The sequence below is a fragment of the Antechinus flavipes genome, chromosome 1 (assembly GCF_016432865.1).
Source record: "Antechinus flavipes isolate AdamAnt ecotype Samford, QLD, Australia chromosome 1, AdamAnt_v2, whole genome shotgun sequence".
In the NCBI taxonomy this organism is placed as follows: Eukaryota; Metazoa; Chordata; class Mammalia; order Dasyuromorphia; family Dasyuridae; genus Antechinus; species Antechinus flavipes.
Window position 1 is genome coordinate 251,389,807 of NC_067398.1, and position 21,200 is coordinate 251,411,006.

Sequence of the window (21,200 nt, forward strand, 5' to 3'; positions counted from 1 at the left end):
CTGACTCTTTGTAATCCAGTTTGGTGTTTCCTTGGCCAAGATATTGGAGTGATTTGCCATTTCCTTCTACTTATTTTACAGATGAGAAAACTGAGGCAAACAGGATTAAGTGATTTGCCCACAGTCATACAGCTACTAAGTATCTGAGGTCAGATTTGAACATTGGAAAAAGAGTCTTCCTGATTCCAGGCCCAGCACCTAGCCATTGCAATTTTAGAAAATGTTTTTAAAAAATCTCTGAGACCCCACAGATAAAGGCTTCTTCTGAGTTGCTTTTAAAGATTCAAGAGGAATTCAGTAGAAGACTATAGCTCAAGAAGATACTGTGTTTCAGAAAGTAGGAAACATTAGTTCAGATTGATTGGCATATAGGGTACCAAGAGAAGGACAGGATAAGGTAGTTCAAGATTCTGTAGGACTTTGAATGCCTAAAAAGTTTGTTTAAACTTTATTCCATTTATAATGGGGAGTCCCTGAAGGTTTTTGATCTAAGTAGTGACAAGATTTCTCACTATTTAATCTGGTAGAATGAAGAGAGAGGACTAATTAGGAGAATGAGGAAAGCTTTCTATGAGTAACTTATAGAGACTTACATTCAATGGCTTCTAAGCTGATTGAAGATTCAAAGGCTTGATTCAGCCAGAATACTCTTTCACCACCAAAGAGAGACCCAGAATAGTCTGGCCATGAGGCTATATAGTGGCACAGTACCATCTCTCTTCTGCCACCAAGACAGTTGTGATAGAAAAAGTCCTACTTCTTTATAGTTAACTAACTTCCATTTCTCTCTCTCCCTCTCTCTCCCTCTCTCTCCTTCTCTTTCCCTGTCTTTCCCTCTCTCTCCCTCTCTTTCCCTCTCTCTACTTTTCCCTCTCTCTCCCTCTCCCTCTCTCTCCCTCGCTTTCCCTCCCTCTCCCTCCTTGGTTCTGAAAGCTTGAGGTCGTGCCTGCCTTCTCTGGCTTCTGAATCTCTCCAAATGTCTCTGAATCTCTCTGGCTGAGGCTTCTAGTTTATATGCTGCACTCTGAGTATAAACCAAATCATTGTTTCACTACGAAACCATTATTTGTTGTAGGAGTAAATCAATGCTAAACTAGATTTAACTATTGTCTCCTCAATTCCACTTAGTACCTTGTTTCAAGTTCTGGCCCATAACTTCTCCTTGTAGGATTAAATCAATCATACTGAACCATCCTAAATTAGATAACTATTGTCTCTGTCAATTCCAATTAGTACCTCATAAGATTCCTTTGTTTCAATAGAGTTCTGGCCCATAACAATCATCCTTTCCAAACTCTACTATTCTCTTATTCTCCACCCTCCATTTCCCATTTCATAACTAAAAGAGCTTCCTCTTTCTACCTTCTGCAATTCTCAGAGTCGGCTTCCCTGAGATGTTACATCTGTGGCCATCTTTTCCTTTACTGGTCGCATTGCCTCTCATTTCTTCCAACACATTGGTCTTTGAGGAGAAATTGAAATACTGTTTCCTTCCCATTGCTATTTCCATACTTTCCCTCCAGTCCCATGATTTAACAACTTCTCTTTGGAAATTCACTCTTATCTAAATTCATTATCCAATGTACAATCTAGTGGTTCCCATATCATTCTTCTTCTCAAGAAAGTCAGTACTTGGCTCAAAGACTTTCTCACTGTCTCAACCCCTTCTTCTCTTATGTAAGAGGACTTAATGATTAGTTAATTAATGATATTCAAACACCTCAGATACCCAGTTTCCCAATTTCTTCCAACTCCCATTCCTCTACTTCCCCTTCCAGAATCCCCTAGGCAACCCAGCCTTCATCTCACCATCATTTCTGAGTGTTTTACTTCAGTGATAAAGAACAAGTATGCTACAAGAGAAAATTCTTTTTATCAAATCATAATCTTCTGTTATTTGCTTTGCCTTACTACTCCTAAACTGTTACCTTCACTGTGAAGGTAAACATTTTACTCCTCAGTTTATCACTTTTGCTTCAAATTTCCTTCTTTAATAATCTTGATCGTTTAAATTAAGTCTAACTCTCTACTATTCTTTCCTTCCTAGATCTTTGCTTTCGTGTCTTATGACTCTCACACCTTTGTCAAATCCCATCCTTAAATTACTTCTATCTTCTCTCTCCTCAGTACATTCTCCAGTTAGCTGCCAAAGTGCTCTTCCTAAACCACAGATGATGCTGAGTAACTATGAAATATGGAGATATGGAGAGGGCATTATGTCATTAGTCTTTTCTTTCCTTAAAAAAAATTTTTTTTGGCCCTAGTCTTTTCAATGAAGTAAGAGGTTATAATTTCCTATAAATATTAAGGATGGGGATACAGTTCATAGGATAATAGATAAGAGCTGAAAAGGATTTTAATTAGGTTGGAAGCTTGAAAGAAGAAAACATTTGGAACAATCACTGGAGAGTGTTCTAGGGGATTGAAATTGTAGCTCAAAAGATTTGTCAAGAAAGGATTAAGTTTAAGTTGTCTTGATATGTGATCTGTGATTTCATCAGTATAGAAACTCTCTCTACTAATATAGATCAGTAATGTAATACTTACAGTTGTCTGAAAACATTGAGAAGAGAAGTAACTTGTCCATTCTTCCATAACTAGTCCATGTTAGAGGCAGAATTTGAATCCAGGTCTTCCTCAGGGCTGGCTCTAACAACCACTAAACCTATTTCCTAAAATTACCTTTTATAACCATAAATTTTTAGTGGGTAAAATCAACTTAATTTAATGGTGTTTTAATAATGAAAGCTCAAGGGAGAAAGAAATGAATACGATGTGTCTGAATCATAGAATCATAGATTTAGATCTGGAACAGACTTTAGAGGCTGTTGAGTTAAACCCCTTCCTCATGTTACAGATGAAGAAATGGGCTGAGGGGTTAAATAACAGAGGACATTCTCTTAATATAGTTAACTTTCAAGCCTGCTAGGAGTTGCAGCACCAGTTTGAAATCTTGTAGTATGCATACATCCTCCAACCAATCCCCTTCTGTCCAGTTATGTTCCAGGAGAATTAAGAGGTGTCTAGTTACTTGTGTAAGGGTATATTTGTGGAGTTTCATATGTCTCACTGAATTTCTAGTTAGGAGTTTATATTTTATGTTCCTTCTTTTTATCCAGTAGTTTAAATTAAAAAGGGTTGATTAGAGTAGTTAAGTCTTGAAGTTATCTCTAGGTTAGATTGCAAAATAATGTAACTTCACAATAATGAGGTTGAGCCTTTAATTTGAACATCAAAAGGATTATTAACAGTGAAGCTGGCTTGCTTCACTGACGTCAGATTTTTTTACTCATCTTTTCTGCAAAACTGTCAAGTAAAGCTTCCAGAAATTGAAAGTAAGGGTGTAGAAATACTGTAACAGTATGCAAATACACTGGTTTTTTTTTTTTGTTTGTTTTTTGTTTTTTTTTTTTTTGGTCTTTTGTCTTCCTCCTATGAAACAACCCATCATGTCCCTGTTTAGGCATTGTGCATAGAGTTATCACAGCAGGGAGAAGAATGATTAACTGAAGAGATGTAGTAATATGTTAATAAAGGAGCTGAGTAATAACATGACAGGCATGCTACAAGGAATTCTTCCTTTGGGAAATTAAACACTGTATGTAGTACTTGTCCTTCTTCCATCTGAAATTGTGTCAATAAATGATGTCTTCCATTCTCCTCTTTTATCTCTATCCAGTAACATTTCCCTGATTCACCAGGTTCTCATTTTCATCCTTTTTAAAAAAAAACACTCTTCTAATCAAGTAGAGATGATGACCAAAAAAGACCATGAAAAGAACAGAAACACTGAAATTGACTGCAAAAGCAATAAACATAGCCTTTTATTTAGAATGTTGGAATCAGTCAGTCAATGGAAGTTTATTAAGTGTCAAGGATCTGTATTAGGTGATAAATATAATGACAAAAGATTAAACAGTCTCTGCCCTCAAGAAGCTTATTCTACTGGAATAACTTAAATATGAGATTGAGGAATCTTCTCAGCCCATTGCAGGTGCTTTCCTTTGAATAATTTGGAGTGTAGTGCATCTAGAGTCAGAAGACTTAGGTTCACATCCCGTTTTCACTTACTACTTTCAGTGTGAATAAGGAGCAGATACATTCACCTTCTTGGCCCTGGTTTTCTTCAGCTGTAAAATGAAAGAATTGAACTAGATAATCTCAGAGGTTTAGCTCTAAACCTTATGATTTGGAATCACAAAGGAAGAAGATCGTTAGAGTTATTATATTGTATCTGGAACTATTACAGCACTATGAAACATATCATAGTGTTTGATATTTGGTAACTGTTAATTAAATTTTGAACAGAAACAAGCTTTCAGAAATTATTGGGCAGATCAAAAAAAATATAATAGTTCTTAACATAATGTTTTACCTCAAAATAACTTAAATCCTCATCACATGTGAATATTTTAATACTACTCCTAGTTTCAAGCCAACTAAGTGACCATCATTCTTTCCTTGTTGGCATATGGCCACTATGAGATTTCTTTCTTATCAATTAAGGTGTAGAATTTTTAGGGATACTAGACCAAAAGCTGGGAACAGATGGATGCCCCTAGTAGATATTGTAATTACCTTATATTCTTTTCTTTGTTGAAATGTTTATACTTTATATTCTTTCCTTTGTGGAAATGTTTATGCATAATCTTCCAATCAAACATTTGCTTGGCATGGGCTGAACATTTTGACTGTTTAAGGTCAGCACTTAGTGCTGAAGATCAGATTTTACAGCAGATGTTTTTATTTCTGGACATTATCCAAATTCAAGTAATAATGAAGTGATAAAAAGTACCATTACGAATTTTTTTTTTAAAGGCACCAGGATAAATAAATTTGGGAGGGTAATAGTTGTAAAAGAATATTTTATAAAAATAGCATAATAGAGATTCAGTTTGTGGCATAAAGAAATTGTCACAGACATCCATCACAGGTTATAAAGGATTGTTATTCTAGTTACATGAAAATAGCTTCACAGGCTCAAGCAATTACAACCCAGAAGACAGTCATACTCAATGAGCAAATTGATTTGGGAAAATGCAATTTTTTAACAGTGAGTAAAGAAGTAGCTGCAAGATCTGTGGTGTAATGGGGAGAAACCAAAGGAGAGTTGGGAAGATAAAAGCAGGATAAAGGAAGAGCCAGGTCACTTCCACTTGACTGACCATGTCCAAGACCTGTCTAAAGATAAACCAATCAAATCTCAAAGGTTGTGACTGTTTTTAAAGATACTAACTAGACAGTTTCAGAGTTTGAGTTCTAGGCATTGGAGAACATAGGAGCCTATTAAAGAGTTTTGATCTCATATATTGAGTTTCACCTCTTTAGAAACAGAATAATCTAGGAGAACTAGCTTCCTTTTTGTACTTAATTATGATTGACAATAGCATGATGGGCTCCTTTTAGCATAGTTTAGGATATACATCAATAACATAATTGTCAGAAATATATAGCAACTATAAAATTGATCAGCTATAACAATTGCCACACACATCTGAATAACTTTTATAGGAAGAATAAAATTATTGTATTGTGCATGAAATATCAATAGTTAACTTAGTTGATGATTTTTTTTATCAGCTTACATACATCTGAAATGCATTAGTACTCTAATAGTATGTTATTACCTGGACTTGAATAGTACACATAAGACAAAGCATGTCTCTTGAAATATGAAAATCTATTGTAAAATCTGAATATAACATTGTTAGTCTTAAAATATAGTTGTTCTAATCTTCAGCACTTGGTGATAAAGCAATCTATTATATTCAAAAGGGATTGAAAATGTTCCATCTTCTCTATTTCTGAGAGACTGAATTAGTAGTGGGTTTATTGGCATATTCTTCCATGTGAAAAATCAGTTTTTTTTTTCCGACTTGGCAACCCAGTCTTGACAACATACTCAGCTAATATGTAATCTCTAAAGATTAGGAATGGAAAAGGACCTTCATAAATAGAAGTCTCTTGTTAAACAATGTGCTAATGTCAGTGAGTTTTTAAGAAAGAATTTTCAACAAGTATTTTAACAGAAGAGGTTCATTTGTGGCTTATCTCATCACCAAGTTCATTGAAGGAGAAAATAAGAGCAACTCTTGTTTAAAACAAAACATTTTTATTTAGAAGTAATTTAAAATCAGAACTATAAAGACTTCTAGGGTTTTCATAGACAGTTATTAGTTTATTTCATTGCCATTAAATTGCTACATGAAGCAGTTTTCTTTTTCTCTATATGATAGCAAGATTGAACAAGCTAGCAGATATTTGGCCTATGAGATTTTCTTCTTTTCAGATCAGTGTTTTGAGAGTGTGAGAGCAGAAAGAGACTGCTTTTAGAATCAGGAAGATGAACTGAGTTCAAGTCCTTTCTACCTTTAACATAGATGGCTTCTGAAACTCAAGAGGTTAATTTACTGCTCTGGGGAACTTTCTTTGCCTTTAGGATACAAATCTGTTGAATGAATGAAAAGACATTTATTTAGGGTTTATTTTTTTGAGTGCATTATACAGATATGGAAATAGTTCATCATTCTCTTAAGAAGCTTATATTCTGTTATTCACTCTTTGCAGTTGTCTTTTAGACATGTAAGACTCATTGTAACCCCATTTGGGATTTTCTTGATAGTGATTCTCAAGTGATTTGCCATTTTCTTCTTTACCTCATTTTATAGATTTTGCAGAAATCGAGGCAAAGAGACTTTTAAGTGACTTGCCCAGGATCATAGCTAGTCTGAGGCCTGATTTGAATTTAGAAAAGATGTCTTCCTGACTTCAGGCCCAGACTCTTCCATAATGCCACCTAGCTGCCCAATTTATCTTCTGATAGATAGCAATTAGAGTGGTCACCAGGAAAGGGAGTTTGACCTTGGGACACCTAGACCAGTGAGAGTCATTTCATTTCCGTATCATTTCCTGGAGAAATGGTAGTACTGATTCTCTTATTCTTCCCAGAGCAGTTTGTGGAAAGGGGAAAAGACTACTGATATCAAGAAAGGCCGGTTAGCCAGATGCATAAAGCAGAAAGTACCTTGGGATATTAAGTATGACCTGGGGCTGGCTAGTTGTATTGGGTTAGATGAGTTAAATGCAGTCTTTTATCAATCAAGATCAGCCACAGGGTGGGAATTCTTAAAAAACTGAGTATATTAGTTCTTCTTGGGAGGAGAGGGGAAAAGGGGTCTCTGGATTTCCACTCTGGATTGTGTTATTCCAGGTGAGATAGGGGTAAGGAGTGTCAGGGCCTATGGCAGGATATCAGGAATGGGTGGATGGATGGATGGATGAATGGATAACATTGGAAGAGGGAATTTGCTTATTGAAAGTTTCCTGGATTAGTGTGTGTATTCCCAGGTCTGGTTCCTTCTTTTAGTATAGTTAAGTAAACTGTTGCTAGCTTAGGAGATTTTATGAGATGGGTGCATTAGGAGCCAAGTTGGATTCATAAAATGATGGTGTACACATCTCTTTTTTCTAGGGAGATGACAGTCTATCTGCGATTACCTACGAATCAGACTTAGAGATGGTAAGTGTACACTTTCCAATCAGCTGTATGCTTCAGTACCCTGGCAAATTCACTTTTGCAAACATCTTAGACAGTTCTTTGTTCCCATTTTTTACTATGTATAGGTCAGGTTCTAAAGTAGAAATTTAAAATATTCCCTTTGAGTTTGGAAAAAAAAAATCAAGTTTGAGATGCTAAGAGGAATAATTTTTACAAATTGAATGAATAAAATTGTCAACATTTCATCTATAAGGATGAATACTTTTCATTGGCAGAGTTCAAATAAATGATAAAAGTTCATTGTCTATTAGAAAATAAGAACATTCAAATTTCAGGCAAGAAAGACTGATGTTCTCATGTCTTCATTTCTACAGCTATAGCGGGCCACTTTATTACGTTGGAAATAAAGTCTCAGAATACATTTTTTTTTTTTGCTTTTGTTGCTTCTTCATTAATAGGGCTTACACTTGCTTATAGTGGTAGTAGCTTGCTACATCAAGAGCAGTAGGAGAAGCTGCCAATTATAACTACTTAGTTATTGTGGACAAGGAGTTGTGGAGTTGTTGAGATCCTTTTTTTGGATAGCATTCTAATCTGACTTAATTCTTTTTAAGTTGTCATGCTTTCTACTTTTCCTTTGTATTATTATATATGTGTCTTTGAATTCCCATTTAGTTTTAGGATTAGGTGAGAGAACTAAATCTGATCTCCTTTTGATAGATCATTGTGTTGTAAGCCTTCTCTTTTGCTCAGTCATCTCCTTTAGGTCAGATATATCAATTGCCCATATTTTTGCAATGAGACTTCTTCTGACATATTACTGCAACTTATTCTGAACTCTTTTACAGGCCACATATTAAGTGGTTCAGTAGTGGTACTGTTTTTGTAAAAGAAAAACACATGTTTTCACATCATTTCTTCTGCCTTTCAGAAATCAAAAAAGAAAACTTTTCACAAATATCCACCAAGATCACCAAGTAAGTATGATACAGTTCTTTTCCTCTGATCATATATGTATAGAGATACCCATAAAATGTTTTACATTGGAAGTGTTGTGTGGTTTTTCTTTAAACTGTCCTTCACTAGTGATCTAGGTAGTAGATCAAAATAATTTATTTCTGCAGATAAGTGAAATCAGACAGCTCAATTAGCTGACTTATCTTCATAGTATACTCTGGAGTGAGACTTAGGCATTCATTGAATTGTATCATTTTAGAGTTTGAAGCAGTGTCAAAAGTCATCTAGTCCAACTTCTCTGGAAATCCTGATTTCCTTAACTGATTCTCCTTACCTGCTGCTATCGCATAATTCATGCTTTCATCACCCATCTCTTAAATGACTTCAATAACCTCCTTTCCCCATTCTGTCCCATTTTTTCACTTCATCTTTCCCATAGCTTTCACAATGATCTTTCCTCCTAAAGTGATGTGTTGGTCATGTCACTCCCATGTTTAGAAACATCAACGGCTACTTTGTGCCTCTAGGATGAAAATAGATACTCTTCAGCCTAGCAGTTGAGGTTATCCATGGTTTGGCCTCAGCCAACCTTTCAAATTTTATTTCATGATATTCCCCTTCACCTCATTTGTATAGTAGTTATAGAAATATAGCTACTGTATTTGTAGTAGGTTTCTGACAGAAAAATATTCTGTAACTACTGTTTCTGTGAGTACATGCTGTTACTGAGAGCTAATCTCATCTCCTGACTGCCTGTTAAAGACTAACACTTGAGTGTAGGAAACTGTGGTTATAAGTATCTTAAAACCTGTAGAAGTATTAGCTGTATTTTAGGGGCCCAAATTATGAATGTGGTTGCAAATTGTGGGAATAACCCGAGGGCATGCTATGTGTAATGTATGTAATAATTATATGTATGTGTCCATTTTGCCTGTCCCTACAGAATAGCAATTCCTTGAGGGCAGAGAATATTTTAATTGTCTTTGTATTCCAATTCCTCAGGGACAGTGCCAAAGTAATTCACCATTTGGTGGCTATATGAGCTTGTCTAATCTTGGGTAACTGGCATAACTTTTGAAAATCTTTGTATTATGATGAAGAATGATACTTTAGTATAAAATTTCCTGTCATTGAAAATTTTTTTTTAAATACTGCATTAGTGACTTTTTTCTTCACATTTTATTATTTTTCCCAGTTTACAACTAAAAATAATTTTTAATTTAATTTAAATTTAATTTAATTTAAAAATAATTCATTTTTAAAAAATTAAATTGCAAATGCTCTTCTTTCCCTTGCTGAGAAGGCAAAGCATTTTTATATAGGTCATACATGTGCAGTCATGAAAAACATTATCTTATTAATTATATTGTAAAAGGAAACACAAAACAAAAAAACATTTTTTAAAGTTTTGAAAAGTGTGTTTTGATCTGTTCTTTCTCTAGATTTTGATAGCATTTTTCTTCATAAGTCCTTTGAAATTGTCTTGAATATTAGTGTTGTTGAGGATAGCTAAGTCCTTTGATCCAGCAGTGTTTCTACTGGCCTATATTCTAAAGAGATCTTAAAGGGAGGAAAGGATCCATATGTACAAAAATGTTTGTGGCAGCTCTTTTTGTAGGGGCAAGAAACTGGAAACTCACTGGATACCCATCAGTTGGAGAATGGATGAATAAGTTGTGGCATATGAATGTTATGGAATATTATTGTTTTATAAGAAATAATCAGCAGGATTATTTCAGAGAGGCCTGGAGAGACTTACAGGAACTGATGCTAAATGAAATGAGCAGAATCAGGAGATCATTGTATACAACAAGAAGATTATACAATGATCAATTCTGATGGACATGTCTCTTTCCAACAATGAGATGATTTAGACCAGTTCCAATGATCTTGTGATGAAGAAAGCCATCTATATCCAAAGAGAGGCCTGTGGGAACTGAATGTGGATCATAACATAACATTCTCACTCTATTTGATGTTTTTAGCTTGCATCTTCTTTTCTTACTCATTTTCTTTCCTTTTTGATCTGATTTGTCTTGTGCAGCAAGATAATTGTATAAATGTTTATACATATTGGAGTTAACATTTTAACATGTATAACATATATTGGATTGCTTGCCATCTATAGGAGTGAGGGGGTGGGAAGAAGGAGAAAATCTGAAACACACGGTTTTGCCAAGGGGTCAATGTTGAAAAATTATCTGTGCATATGTTTTAAAAATAAAAAGCTTTAAAAGTTAAAAGAGAATAACTAAGTCATTTATAGTTGATCATCGTATAGTATTGCTGTTACTGTGTACATTGTTCTCCTAGTTCTGTTCATTTCACTTTGCATTATCTGTTCACATAAGTCTTTCCAGGTCATTTTTTATAGCATGTTAGTATTCCATTACAATCAGTTAGCCCAACTTGGTATTTCCTCAATTTCCAATTCTTTGCCACCACGGAAAGAACAATCACAAATATTTCTTTATATATAAAGGTTCCTGTCCATTTTTGTTTTTAATTTCTTAGGAATATAGAACTAATAGAGACATTGCTAGGTCAAAGGGTATGCATGACTTTATGGTCCTTTGGGCATAGTTCCTAATTGCTCTCCAGAATGATTGAGCTATTTGACAATTTCACCAATAAATTAGTCTCTGAGTTTTCCCACATCCTCTTCAACATTTGTCATTTGTTTTCTGTCATATTAGCTAATCTGATAGGTATGGAGTAGCACCTCTGAGTTGCTTTTCTTTGCATTTCTTCAATTGATAGTGATTTTGAGCATTTTCCCCCCAATAACTATAGATAACTTTGATTACTTCATATGAAAACTGTTTATATACTATGACCATTGACCAAATGGGGAGTGATTTGTTTTCTTATAAATTTGATTCAATACATATTTGAGAAATGAGGCGTTTATCTGGGAAACTTGCTATAAATTTTTTTTCACTGTTTTAAGTTACTAACTATATTTCCCATTATCCTATGTTTCCTTCTGTTTATCCAAATTTTCTTTCTTCTTTCACCTTGTCCATCCTTAAAGTGTTTTGCTTCTGATTATTAACCATTATAATCCACCCTCCTTTCTGTCAGCACCCTATCCTCCTCTTATCCCCTTTCCTTCTTACTTTCCTGTAGGGTAAGATAGATTTCTGTATCCAACTAAGAATGTTTGTTATTTTCAGCCATTTCCAATGAGAGTAAGATTCAAGCTCTCTGCCCTTCCCCTGAACTCTTCCCTCTTTTCTCCTTCACTGTAAAAACTCTTTTTGTGCCTCCTTTATGTGAGATAATTTACCCCATTCTATCCCTAACTACTTTCCTTCTCCCAGTGAATTCTTCTTTCTCACTCCTTAATTTAAGTTAACATTTTAAAGGTATTATCCCATCATATTCAATTCATGACCTCTGTCTGTGTATAATACTACTTGTCTATGTGTAATACTCCTTCTGACTGCCCTAATAATGATAATGTTCTTAGGAATTACAAATATCTTCCCATGGAGGAATGTAGCTTAACCTTACTGAATCCTTTTATGATTTCTCTTTCCTAGTTATCTTTTTATGCTTTTCTTGAGTTATGTATTTGAAAGTAAAATTTTCTATTTAGCTCTGATCTTTTTAATCAAGAATGTTTGAAAGTCTTCTATTTCATTAAATATAAATTTTTACTCCTGACGGATTATATGCAATTTTGCTGGGTAAATCTTGTTTGTTAGTTGTAATCCTAGTTCCTTTGCCTCTGGAGTATCAGAATTCAAGTCTTCCAGTCTTAAAATATAGAAGTTACTAAATCTTGGATTATCCTGCCTGTGACTCCATAGAATTTTTGACTGTTTGCAATATTTTCTCCTTGACTTGAGAGTTCTGGAACTTGGAATTTTCATTTTGTTAACTCTTTCAGAGATGATTGGTGGACATCTACTCAATTTCTTTCCATTTCTATTTTACCCTCTGGTTTTAGACTATCAGGATAGTTTTTCTTAATTTCTTGAAAGGTAAGCTTTAGGCTTTTTTTTTTTTTTTTTTGATCATGGCTTTTAGATAGTCCAATGTTTCTTAAATTCTTCTGAAACAATAATATAGTAACAGCAAAATTATGTGATGCTTTTCTCAGTAATACAATCATCCAAGACAATTACAAGAAACTCATAGTGGAAAATGAGCTCCATATCCAAAAAAAAAGAATAATGGTTTCTGAATGTAGCTTGAAGCATACTCTTCATGTTTTTTTGAATTTTTATGTTTTGTTTGTTTGGTTGTTTGTTTGTTTACTCATATTTTTCCCCCTTATGATCTATTTCTTCTTTCACAATATAACTAATGTGGAAATATGTTTAGCACAGTTGTACACATATAATCTATATTAGATTGCATGACATTTTGGGGGGGAGGGAGAAAATTGGAATTCTAACTCTTATTAAAAGTGATTTTGCATGTAATTGGAAAAAAAATAAAATACTGTGTGTTTTGTTTTATTTTTTTAATTATTTTTCCTGAATCTATGTTACAAATCAGTTAACTGTTTAATCCAATAAGGTATTTCACAGAGGTTTTTTTCTTTTTCTTTTTCTTTTTTTTTTTTTTAACTTTATTTTATTGTTTCTTGAAGTGTCATGGAGTCATTAGCTTAACTTACTCGGTTCTAGTTTTTAAGGAATTATTTTCCTCATTGAGCTTTTGTACTGCCTTTTCTGTTTGTCCAGTTCTACTTTTTAAGGAGTAATTTTCTTGAGTGAATTTTTGTTCATCTTTTTCCATTTGGGAAATTCTGCTTTTAAAATAGTATTCTCTTCAGTAAATTTTGTGCCTCTTTTAGCATTTGGTGTACTCTGGTTTTTTTTGAGGAGTTCTTTTCGTGTGTGTGTGTGTGTGTGTGTGTGTGTGTGTGTGTGTGTGTGTATTTGTGTATGTACCAAACTGTTAGCTTTTTTCATGATTTTCTTTACATCACTCTCATTTCTTTTCTCAGTTTTTCCTCTTCCTCCCTTTTATTTGAGATTTAAAATACTTTTTGAGTTCTTCCAGAAATTTTCTTTGAAACTGACATCAATTCACATTTTTCTTTGGGAAATGGGGTGGAAGGGATGAAGACTTTTGATATAGCAATTTTGACTCAAATATAGCAACAATTTGGATATAGTAAAATTTGACTTTCTTTACTAGCAAAAGATAAACTTTTTTCTATACTTTTTACAGCTGGGTGCGTTATCCTGCAGGAATAGAAGCCTTTTAAGGATAAAAAGGGCAAGTTAAGAAGTTGATACACTCTTTTTACCCTAAAGTTCTAGTGAATAAATTGAAGGTTGTGGAAAGAATTGTTTATTCAAAGTTGGGACTCGAATCTCTCTCTCTTACCATTCCTTTTTAAGTCTCACTGATTTGGGTCCTCACCCTCACCTCTTCTCTGTATGTCATATTTTCCTTGTCTGGGTCACTTTTTCTCTTTTTCTTTTTTTATTTCTTTGGCTTCTTCTTTTCCCCTCAGATGATAATCATTTTCCCTTTCATTCTTTTCTTTTTAAAATTTCTACTTGTAATTGTTCAAAATATGGAAGAGAATTATAGTTTTAAGTATTTGTTTTATTTTCCACATTCTTAATTTTTAAAATCAAATAAATAATTATAACTCAGATTTTAAAAAATTAAAATTAAAAAAAGCATTTTTCCACTTAGCATGCAAAGATTTTAACACTCACCCCCTGTAAGATCTTGAGTTCTTCTTTCCCCCTACTTCCCTTACCTTCTCCCTCTCCAAGACAGCAAGCAGTCTGATATAGATTATACATGTACAACCATTCCAAACATACTCCTATATTAATCATGTTGTAAAAGAAAAATCAAAAGGGAAAAACCATGAGGGAAAAAAAGCAAAAAAAAAAATAAATAAAAGGTGAAAGTAGTTTGCTTCAATCCACATTTAGTGACATTTCTCTATCTGGATGTGAATGCTATTTTTCCCCCTAAGTCTATTGGAATTGCCTTGGGTTGCTGAATTGCTGAGAAGAATTAAGTTTTATCATAGTTGATCATCACATAATCTTATTACTGTGTACAATGTTCTCCTGGTTCTGCTCACTTTACTTAGCATCTCTTCATGTATTTCCAGGCTTTTCGGAAATCAGCCTGCTCATCATTTCTTACATAATAATAATATTCTATTACAATCATATACCATAACTTATTTACTCATTCCCCAATAAATGGACATCTACTCAATTTCTAATTCTTGGCCACCACAAAAAAAGCTGCTGCAAACAGCATATGTGGGTCCTTTTCCCTCTCTTAGGATCTTTTTAGGATATAGATCCAGTAGTGACACTGCTAGATCAAAAAATATGCACAGTTTTATAGCCCTTTGTGTATAATTCTAAATTGTTCTCCAGAATAGGCGAATCATTTCACAATTCTACCCACATCCCCTCCAATATTTATCATCTTTTCCTGTCATCTTAGTCATTCTGATAGGTGTGAAATGGTACCTCAGAATTGTTTTGATTTGAATTTTTCTAATTAATAGTGATTTATAGCATTTTTTCATAAGATTTTAGATGACTTTAATTTTTTTTTTATTTTTTACAAGATATATACATAGGTAATTTTTCAGGATTGACAGTTGCAAATCCTTTTGTTCCAACTTTTTCCCTCCTTCCCTCCACCCCTTCCCCCAGATGGCAGGTTGACTAATACATGTTAAGTATATTAAAGTATAAGTTAAATACAATATATGTATACATGTCCAAACAGTTACTTTGCTGTATAAAAAGAGTCAGACTTTGAAATAGTGTACAATTAGCCTGTGAAGGAAATCAAAAATGCAGGCGGACAAAAATAGAGGAATTGGGAATTCTATGTAATGGTTCATAGTCATCTCCCAGAGCTGTTTCCCTGGGAAACAGTTCATTACTGGTTCAGTTCATTACTGATCTATTGGAACCGATTTGGTTCTAAATGACTTAAATTTTGAAGATAGTTTTCAACATTCATTTTTGCAAGATTTTAAATTCCAAATTTTTACTCTTTCCTTCCATATTGCCCTCTTTCCCAAGACATTAAACAATCTGATATGATCTATATGTACAATCATTTTAAACATAGTTTCATATTAGTCATGTTATGAAAGAAAAACCAGAGCTAAAGGGGAAATCCATAAGAACAAAAAAGTGAAAAGTGTATGGTTTAAGCCTCATTCAGTCTCCATAGTTCTTTCTCTGGATGCAGATGTCATTTTCCATTCCAAGTCTATTAGAATTGCCTTGGATCACTCTAGTGCTGAAAAGAGCTATAAGTCTGTCCTATACAGAGTCTGAGAAAAAAAAAAGGATACTAAGGGACAAATATTAAGAGGAGTACATACTTGGCATGGGGAGTAGCAGTTAAAATAGGATTGAGTGTCAGGTGTTACCAGTCACCTCGTAGTCTAATTTGGTGGGAGTACAGAGTTTATAAAAGGTGGTATGAAATGAGGCTGTGAAAGGTAAGTGGGAGTCAGATTGTAGAGAGCCTTAAAATGCCAGGCATTATATTTTGGTTCCCTAATTGTATTATGCTAACTCTAATTAGCCAAAAGTAAGTTAAAAGTTAAAAATAACTTCAGCTTCTATCACTATTTTGCCATTTCAAAAAGTGTTATAATCATCTCTTCCTAATTTCCCTGTTTTGGTTGAGGTCCACTCAGTCATCCATTTAAAATCTTGTAGTAGTCTTTGAGTTTTCCTTCTCCTTCACCCCTTCTATCAAATTAGTCATCTATTTGTGTTCTGCCTCTGAACTTTCACGTTTAGGCTTCCTTCCACTTTTACCACTACCATCTTAATTAGGGTTCTTTTTACCTTTTATCTATATTTTTGTAGTAGTTCCTAATTAACTGTTCTGCATGCCTCTAGTTTCCCTCCTTTATAGATCATATAGATCATTAATAATCTTCCTAATGTACATTTTTTATTCCGTTATTTTTCTCTTTAAAACTTTGTCTAGTGATTTTCCATTGCAAACAGTTCAGCTGTTTTCAAAACCTTCTATAATTTAGCTTTAGTCTCCTTTTCCATTATTTTTCACAATACTTCCCTTCAAGTATTCTTATGCTCCAGCTAAATGGACAGTTGACACTTTTTTAATCTCCTATTTTTATTTTTTTCTCCTAGCTCTAAGAATTTTTTCCCCATTTCTGAAGCAGACACTCTTACACATTTTGATATCTTTCTTTTGAAGGCCTAGCCCTGGACAGCTATCTCTATGAATGAAGCTTTTCCTGATTCTTTTAGCTAGAAATGTTTTCTTCTGTATTTCACAGAATCTCAAAGTTGAAAGAGACCTAGTCCAATTATTTATGAAAGGGATCTTTTATACAACTACCACTAATGCTTAACCAGTACCTGCTTAGAGTATTCTTATGTGGAGCAACCTGCTAGTTCTGGCAGTGCATTCTGCTTTTGGATAACTTTGTTCGGATTTTTTACATTATTTGAAGCCTAAATTTTCCTCCTTTCAACTTATGCCCACTACAGCACCTTGTTTGTCCTTTCATATTCATTTAATCATTTTTTGCCTTTTATCATAGTTATATATATACTTATTTGTTCCCTTCCCTGACCCTTTCTTTAGATAAGTTCTTTAAGGGGTAAGGACAAGTGTTATTTTTCATCTTTGTGTCTCCAGCACTTAATGTTGAACAATTAGTATATATAATGTGAATTGGTGATGTTTCTCTCTGTGTAGACCTCAATTGGTTTTCTCCCCACAGTGGGTCAGCCTTTAGAAGAAGAACGGGTTTCCCAATTCTTTCTGAAACTTAATATTTCTTTAACTATATTTTAATATCTAATTCTCTGACTTAAATTTTATTTTCATATATAAATAGCTTATTTTTCATGTACACATGGTGTGAATAATATTATTGGTTGTCTTAAAGCACAGCTAATCAGATAATTAGTCAGATTAATAATAGCTTCTTTATTCTCGTTCATAGCCTCTATATCATTACTGAAATAACTTGATATGCTAAAACTGTCATTCGCATATAAGTAAAAGATGTTTTTATAATCAAATTTAGAATAATATTTATGAATACATGTGATATATATTTGTCCTATTTTATATTTAATATTATCGTAAAATGCATACTACCAACTCAGTTATCTGTTTATGAATCACATACTTTGGAGTTATCTATAGTACAATTTAAATTATATTTTCACTTCCTTTTGCATCATGGTAAATTCTGTCTGGTGTGTACTTGGGGAGTACAGATTCATTTTCATATTAGCCTAAGCCAGACTTAATTAAAAAGGTAAACTACTCCCTAAAAATATGTTACATTTTAGAATCAATTTTATTTTCTTTTTTTTTTTAAATTTTATTTTCTATTATTATTTTGCATTATTCTCCATTAGCATGAATAATAAATCTGAGAGTTCTCTGTATCATTAAATAAAAAGCACATGTGAGTATGGATTTAAAATGTGCAAATATTCACATTTTTAAACTGTCTCAGTTTTGAATCATCTCTCTGAATGGTCTTTCAGCTAAAATGTTCATTTTTCTCATTATTATCCCTGAAAGAGTAAGCATTTGAGAGTGTTATGAATATTGAAGCTGGATCAAACTAGCTTTATTTGATTAGACACTACTTTTGGCTTTTGTATTTGGTCTTTATAAACATCCAAATGCAGGTTTTCAAAAGCAGTCACCTTATTGAAGATATAAAATATACTTGGTCTCTTTGAATTATGGCACTTGATATTTGACATGTAGAAAATAAAGGAAAAAAATAAGCAAACTTTTTTTTTGCTTTTTGAAGGGAAAATTGTTTTTCTGAATTTTTCTTAGCTTATTTATACATTTATAGTTCTAAATTCATATAACTATTTTGAGTAGAATAATTTTTCCTGAAGGTATTATCTTTATACAAATTTTATTTTATGCAAAACTTTTATTCCACAGCAAATTTATTGAGGGGGAAACATGGTATTTTATCACTCCAACATCATATTGTGTTTTTTAGAGTCTCCCTATCATACTAAGCCTAAACAGATTGCGTCTTGGAGATATTTAAAGGCAACAGGGACAATGCCTCTCAGTGGCAGAATGGCTTTAACCCCACAGAAACTATGGCTTGGACCCTCAAAACAAGGTATGTGACTGCTTCAGTCCATTTCTTCCCTGCTGAGAAATTCCCCTAGAGTAATTTCTGAAAATTTGGAAAATGATCTAAAAATGCAATTTATTATTAGAGGATGCAGTTCATCCTAATGGTGTAAACATTAGTTAACTTTTATTTACTCGTAAAGCATTTAGCATGTCATGACTTGTAAGATGTGATGTTCTCTCAAACTAGATGACTATACACTTTGCTTTGGGATAATATGAATTTAGGAGAATTGACACAGCTTCCCTTAACCCAGAAATTGATTGGTTAATATAGAGTAAAAGCTTGACCTATGTTGTCCTGATAGTATCACATTAAATTCATGGTGTTGTCTTCTCAGGAAAGTTGACTTGGCCTATGAAATCAAACTTAGACTTAGGACATATGTGGACTAACTTCCTTAGAATATTTGAAAAAAGTACTAGGAATTAAAAGTCAAAAGTACAAACATTCTTTAACAGTGGTGAGCTTGTCGGTGAAGATAAAAGTCACTTTTCATGAGTTAATAGAAACTTTAGATTTATTATGACCTTTGGCAAGATGAGATTTTGGCAAATAAATAATGGATACAAAAGCATGATATATCTCTGTTAAAACTTATAGGATAAGACAGGATAAACAAGAGACTACTAGTGAATGTTAAGAACAACATAAAAGATTTTTTAAGCCATTTTTTGGGGGTGAGAGAATGACTAAAGAAGGGATAGACCACTCCTCTGGGTGAATAGGAAAATAACACAATGGAGAGAAGACAGAATTATTCAACTTTTGTGTTGCTTTCATTTACTCTGCCAAGTACTATGATCTTTGGTCAATTCAAAGATTGAAAATAGTTGAAAATTGAGAGATAAAAATAATTTGTTTAATTATTTCAGCTATATCATTCTTGTGACCCCATTTGGGCAGAACTACTGGAATAGTTGGCCGTTTCTTTCTCTAGCTCATTTTACAGATGAGGAAGCTGAGGCAAACAGGGTAAAATGACTTGCTCTGTGTCCTTCAGCTAGTATCTGACTGGATTTAACTTATGAAGATGAATCTTCCTGACTTTCAGACCAAGCATTCTATCCGCTATGCCATCTAGCTGCCCTTATACATATATTGTACATACATATACATTTTTAAACAGAGAATTGAAATACAGGATAAATAAAAAGTTAATAACTCTTGAGGAGTTCAAATTACCAGCCCCAGACAAAACTATCTCCTAGAGTACTGAAAAGAACTAGTTTTTTTAAAAGTGAAAAAGATAGAAAGTATAGAAAGTAGAACTGTGAGTGACTACAATTTTTTGCAAATTCTGGAAATAGGTTTTTTTTTTTAAGTGAAAAGGATAGAATCTATAGAAAATAGAATTGTGAGTGAATATAATTTTCAACAAATTCTGGAATACTTTTTTTTTTTTTTTTTTTTTTTGCTGAGGCGTTGGGGTTAAGTGACCTGCAATTTGCCCAGGGTCACATAGCTAGGAAGCATTGCCTGAGGTCACATTTGAATTCTGGTCCTCCTGTCTTCAGGGACTGGTGCTCTATCTACTGCACCATCTAGCTGCCCCCTGGAATACTTTATTAAAAGGATGGTTTGTGAACATCTGCAAAGGGAAACCGTGATCTCAAAGAGTTAGCATGGTCTTGATCAAACACCATGCCAAATCTCATTTTCTTTTTTGGCAGCATTACTAGATTAGTAGAGAATTCTATAAAATAATCACAAGAACAATGATAGCTGATTTTATATAACACTTTGAATTCTTCAAAGTATTTTATATGCACCATTTCATATGACCCTAACAATAACTCTGTGAAGTAGGTACTACAGGTATTATTTTCCCCATTTTACAAATGAGAATACTGAGACTCAGAGATTGTAACTTTCCTGTAGTTACATGGTTAGCCCATGGCAGATGCCAAGGTGGAGATTTGACCCCAAATTCTTATGACTCTAAATTGAGCATTCTAACCACCATAGCAGTATCTTTTGTGTTCTTACTTCTGGAGTAGATGGAGAGAGAGATAGAGTAGAAGACTTCAGAGTGACACCTACTGAGAGCCAGTGAAGTAATGAAGACCAAAGAATACCCATTCATGACTTAAAGTCAAGGAAGAGGAAATTCCTGCCTTGAATAGATAGAAAATCTGTCCTCAACTCTGTTTTGTTTAAGATTTTTAACTGAGCTAAACAAATTTGCAGATGACACGTGAAGCTTAGATACATTGGTTGAGAGTAAGAATATCAAACTATTTTAACAGATGGAAATCATAGGCTGAATCTAATTAAGATGAAAAGTAAATGAAAAATCTTGTTTAGTTTGGAAAAAAATTCACAAATACAAGATTGGGGAGGCTAGTTCTTGTGAAAATAATCTGGGGTTTTTATTAGACTGAAAACTCAAGATGAATTCACAGTTCAACATAGAAGTTTAAAAAAACTCCATTAAGCCTTAAGGTGCATTAAGAGGCTTAGTACTTATGACATGGAAGATAGTAATCTTGTACTGTACATATGCAGGATGGTGCTCAGTTTGGAGCACTGTAGTAACAACCTAGAGTTCATCTAGTAGAAAGCAATCAGGATGGAGAGGTGATCATGCCAGATGAAAATGGATTG

General features: G+C 33.6%; 1 protein-coding gene across 3 annotated transcripts in view; it reads left to right on the plus strand.

Moving 5' to 3' along the window:
• The window catches only part of IQCE (IQ motif containing E), a 109,185-nt gene that overhangs the window by 16,681 nt on the left and 71,304 nt on the right, over window positions 1-21,200 (plus strand). For all 3 annotated transcript variants that reach the window (XM_052000089.1, XM_052000088.1, XM_052000087.1), the window contains exons 2-4: window positions 7,472-7,519; window positions 8,430-8,475; window positions 18,450-18,578. In XM_052000089.1, the coding sequence (XP_051856049.1) occupies window positions 7,517-7,519; window positions 8,430-8,475; window positions 18,450-18,578 (178 nt within the window). In that variant the 5' untranslated portion in view covers window positions 7,472-7,516. The remainder of the gene's footprint in view (window positions 1-7,471; window positions 7,520-8,429; window positions 8,476-18,449; window positions 18,579-21,200) is intronic.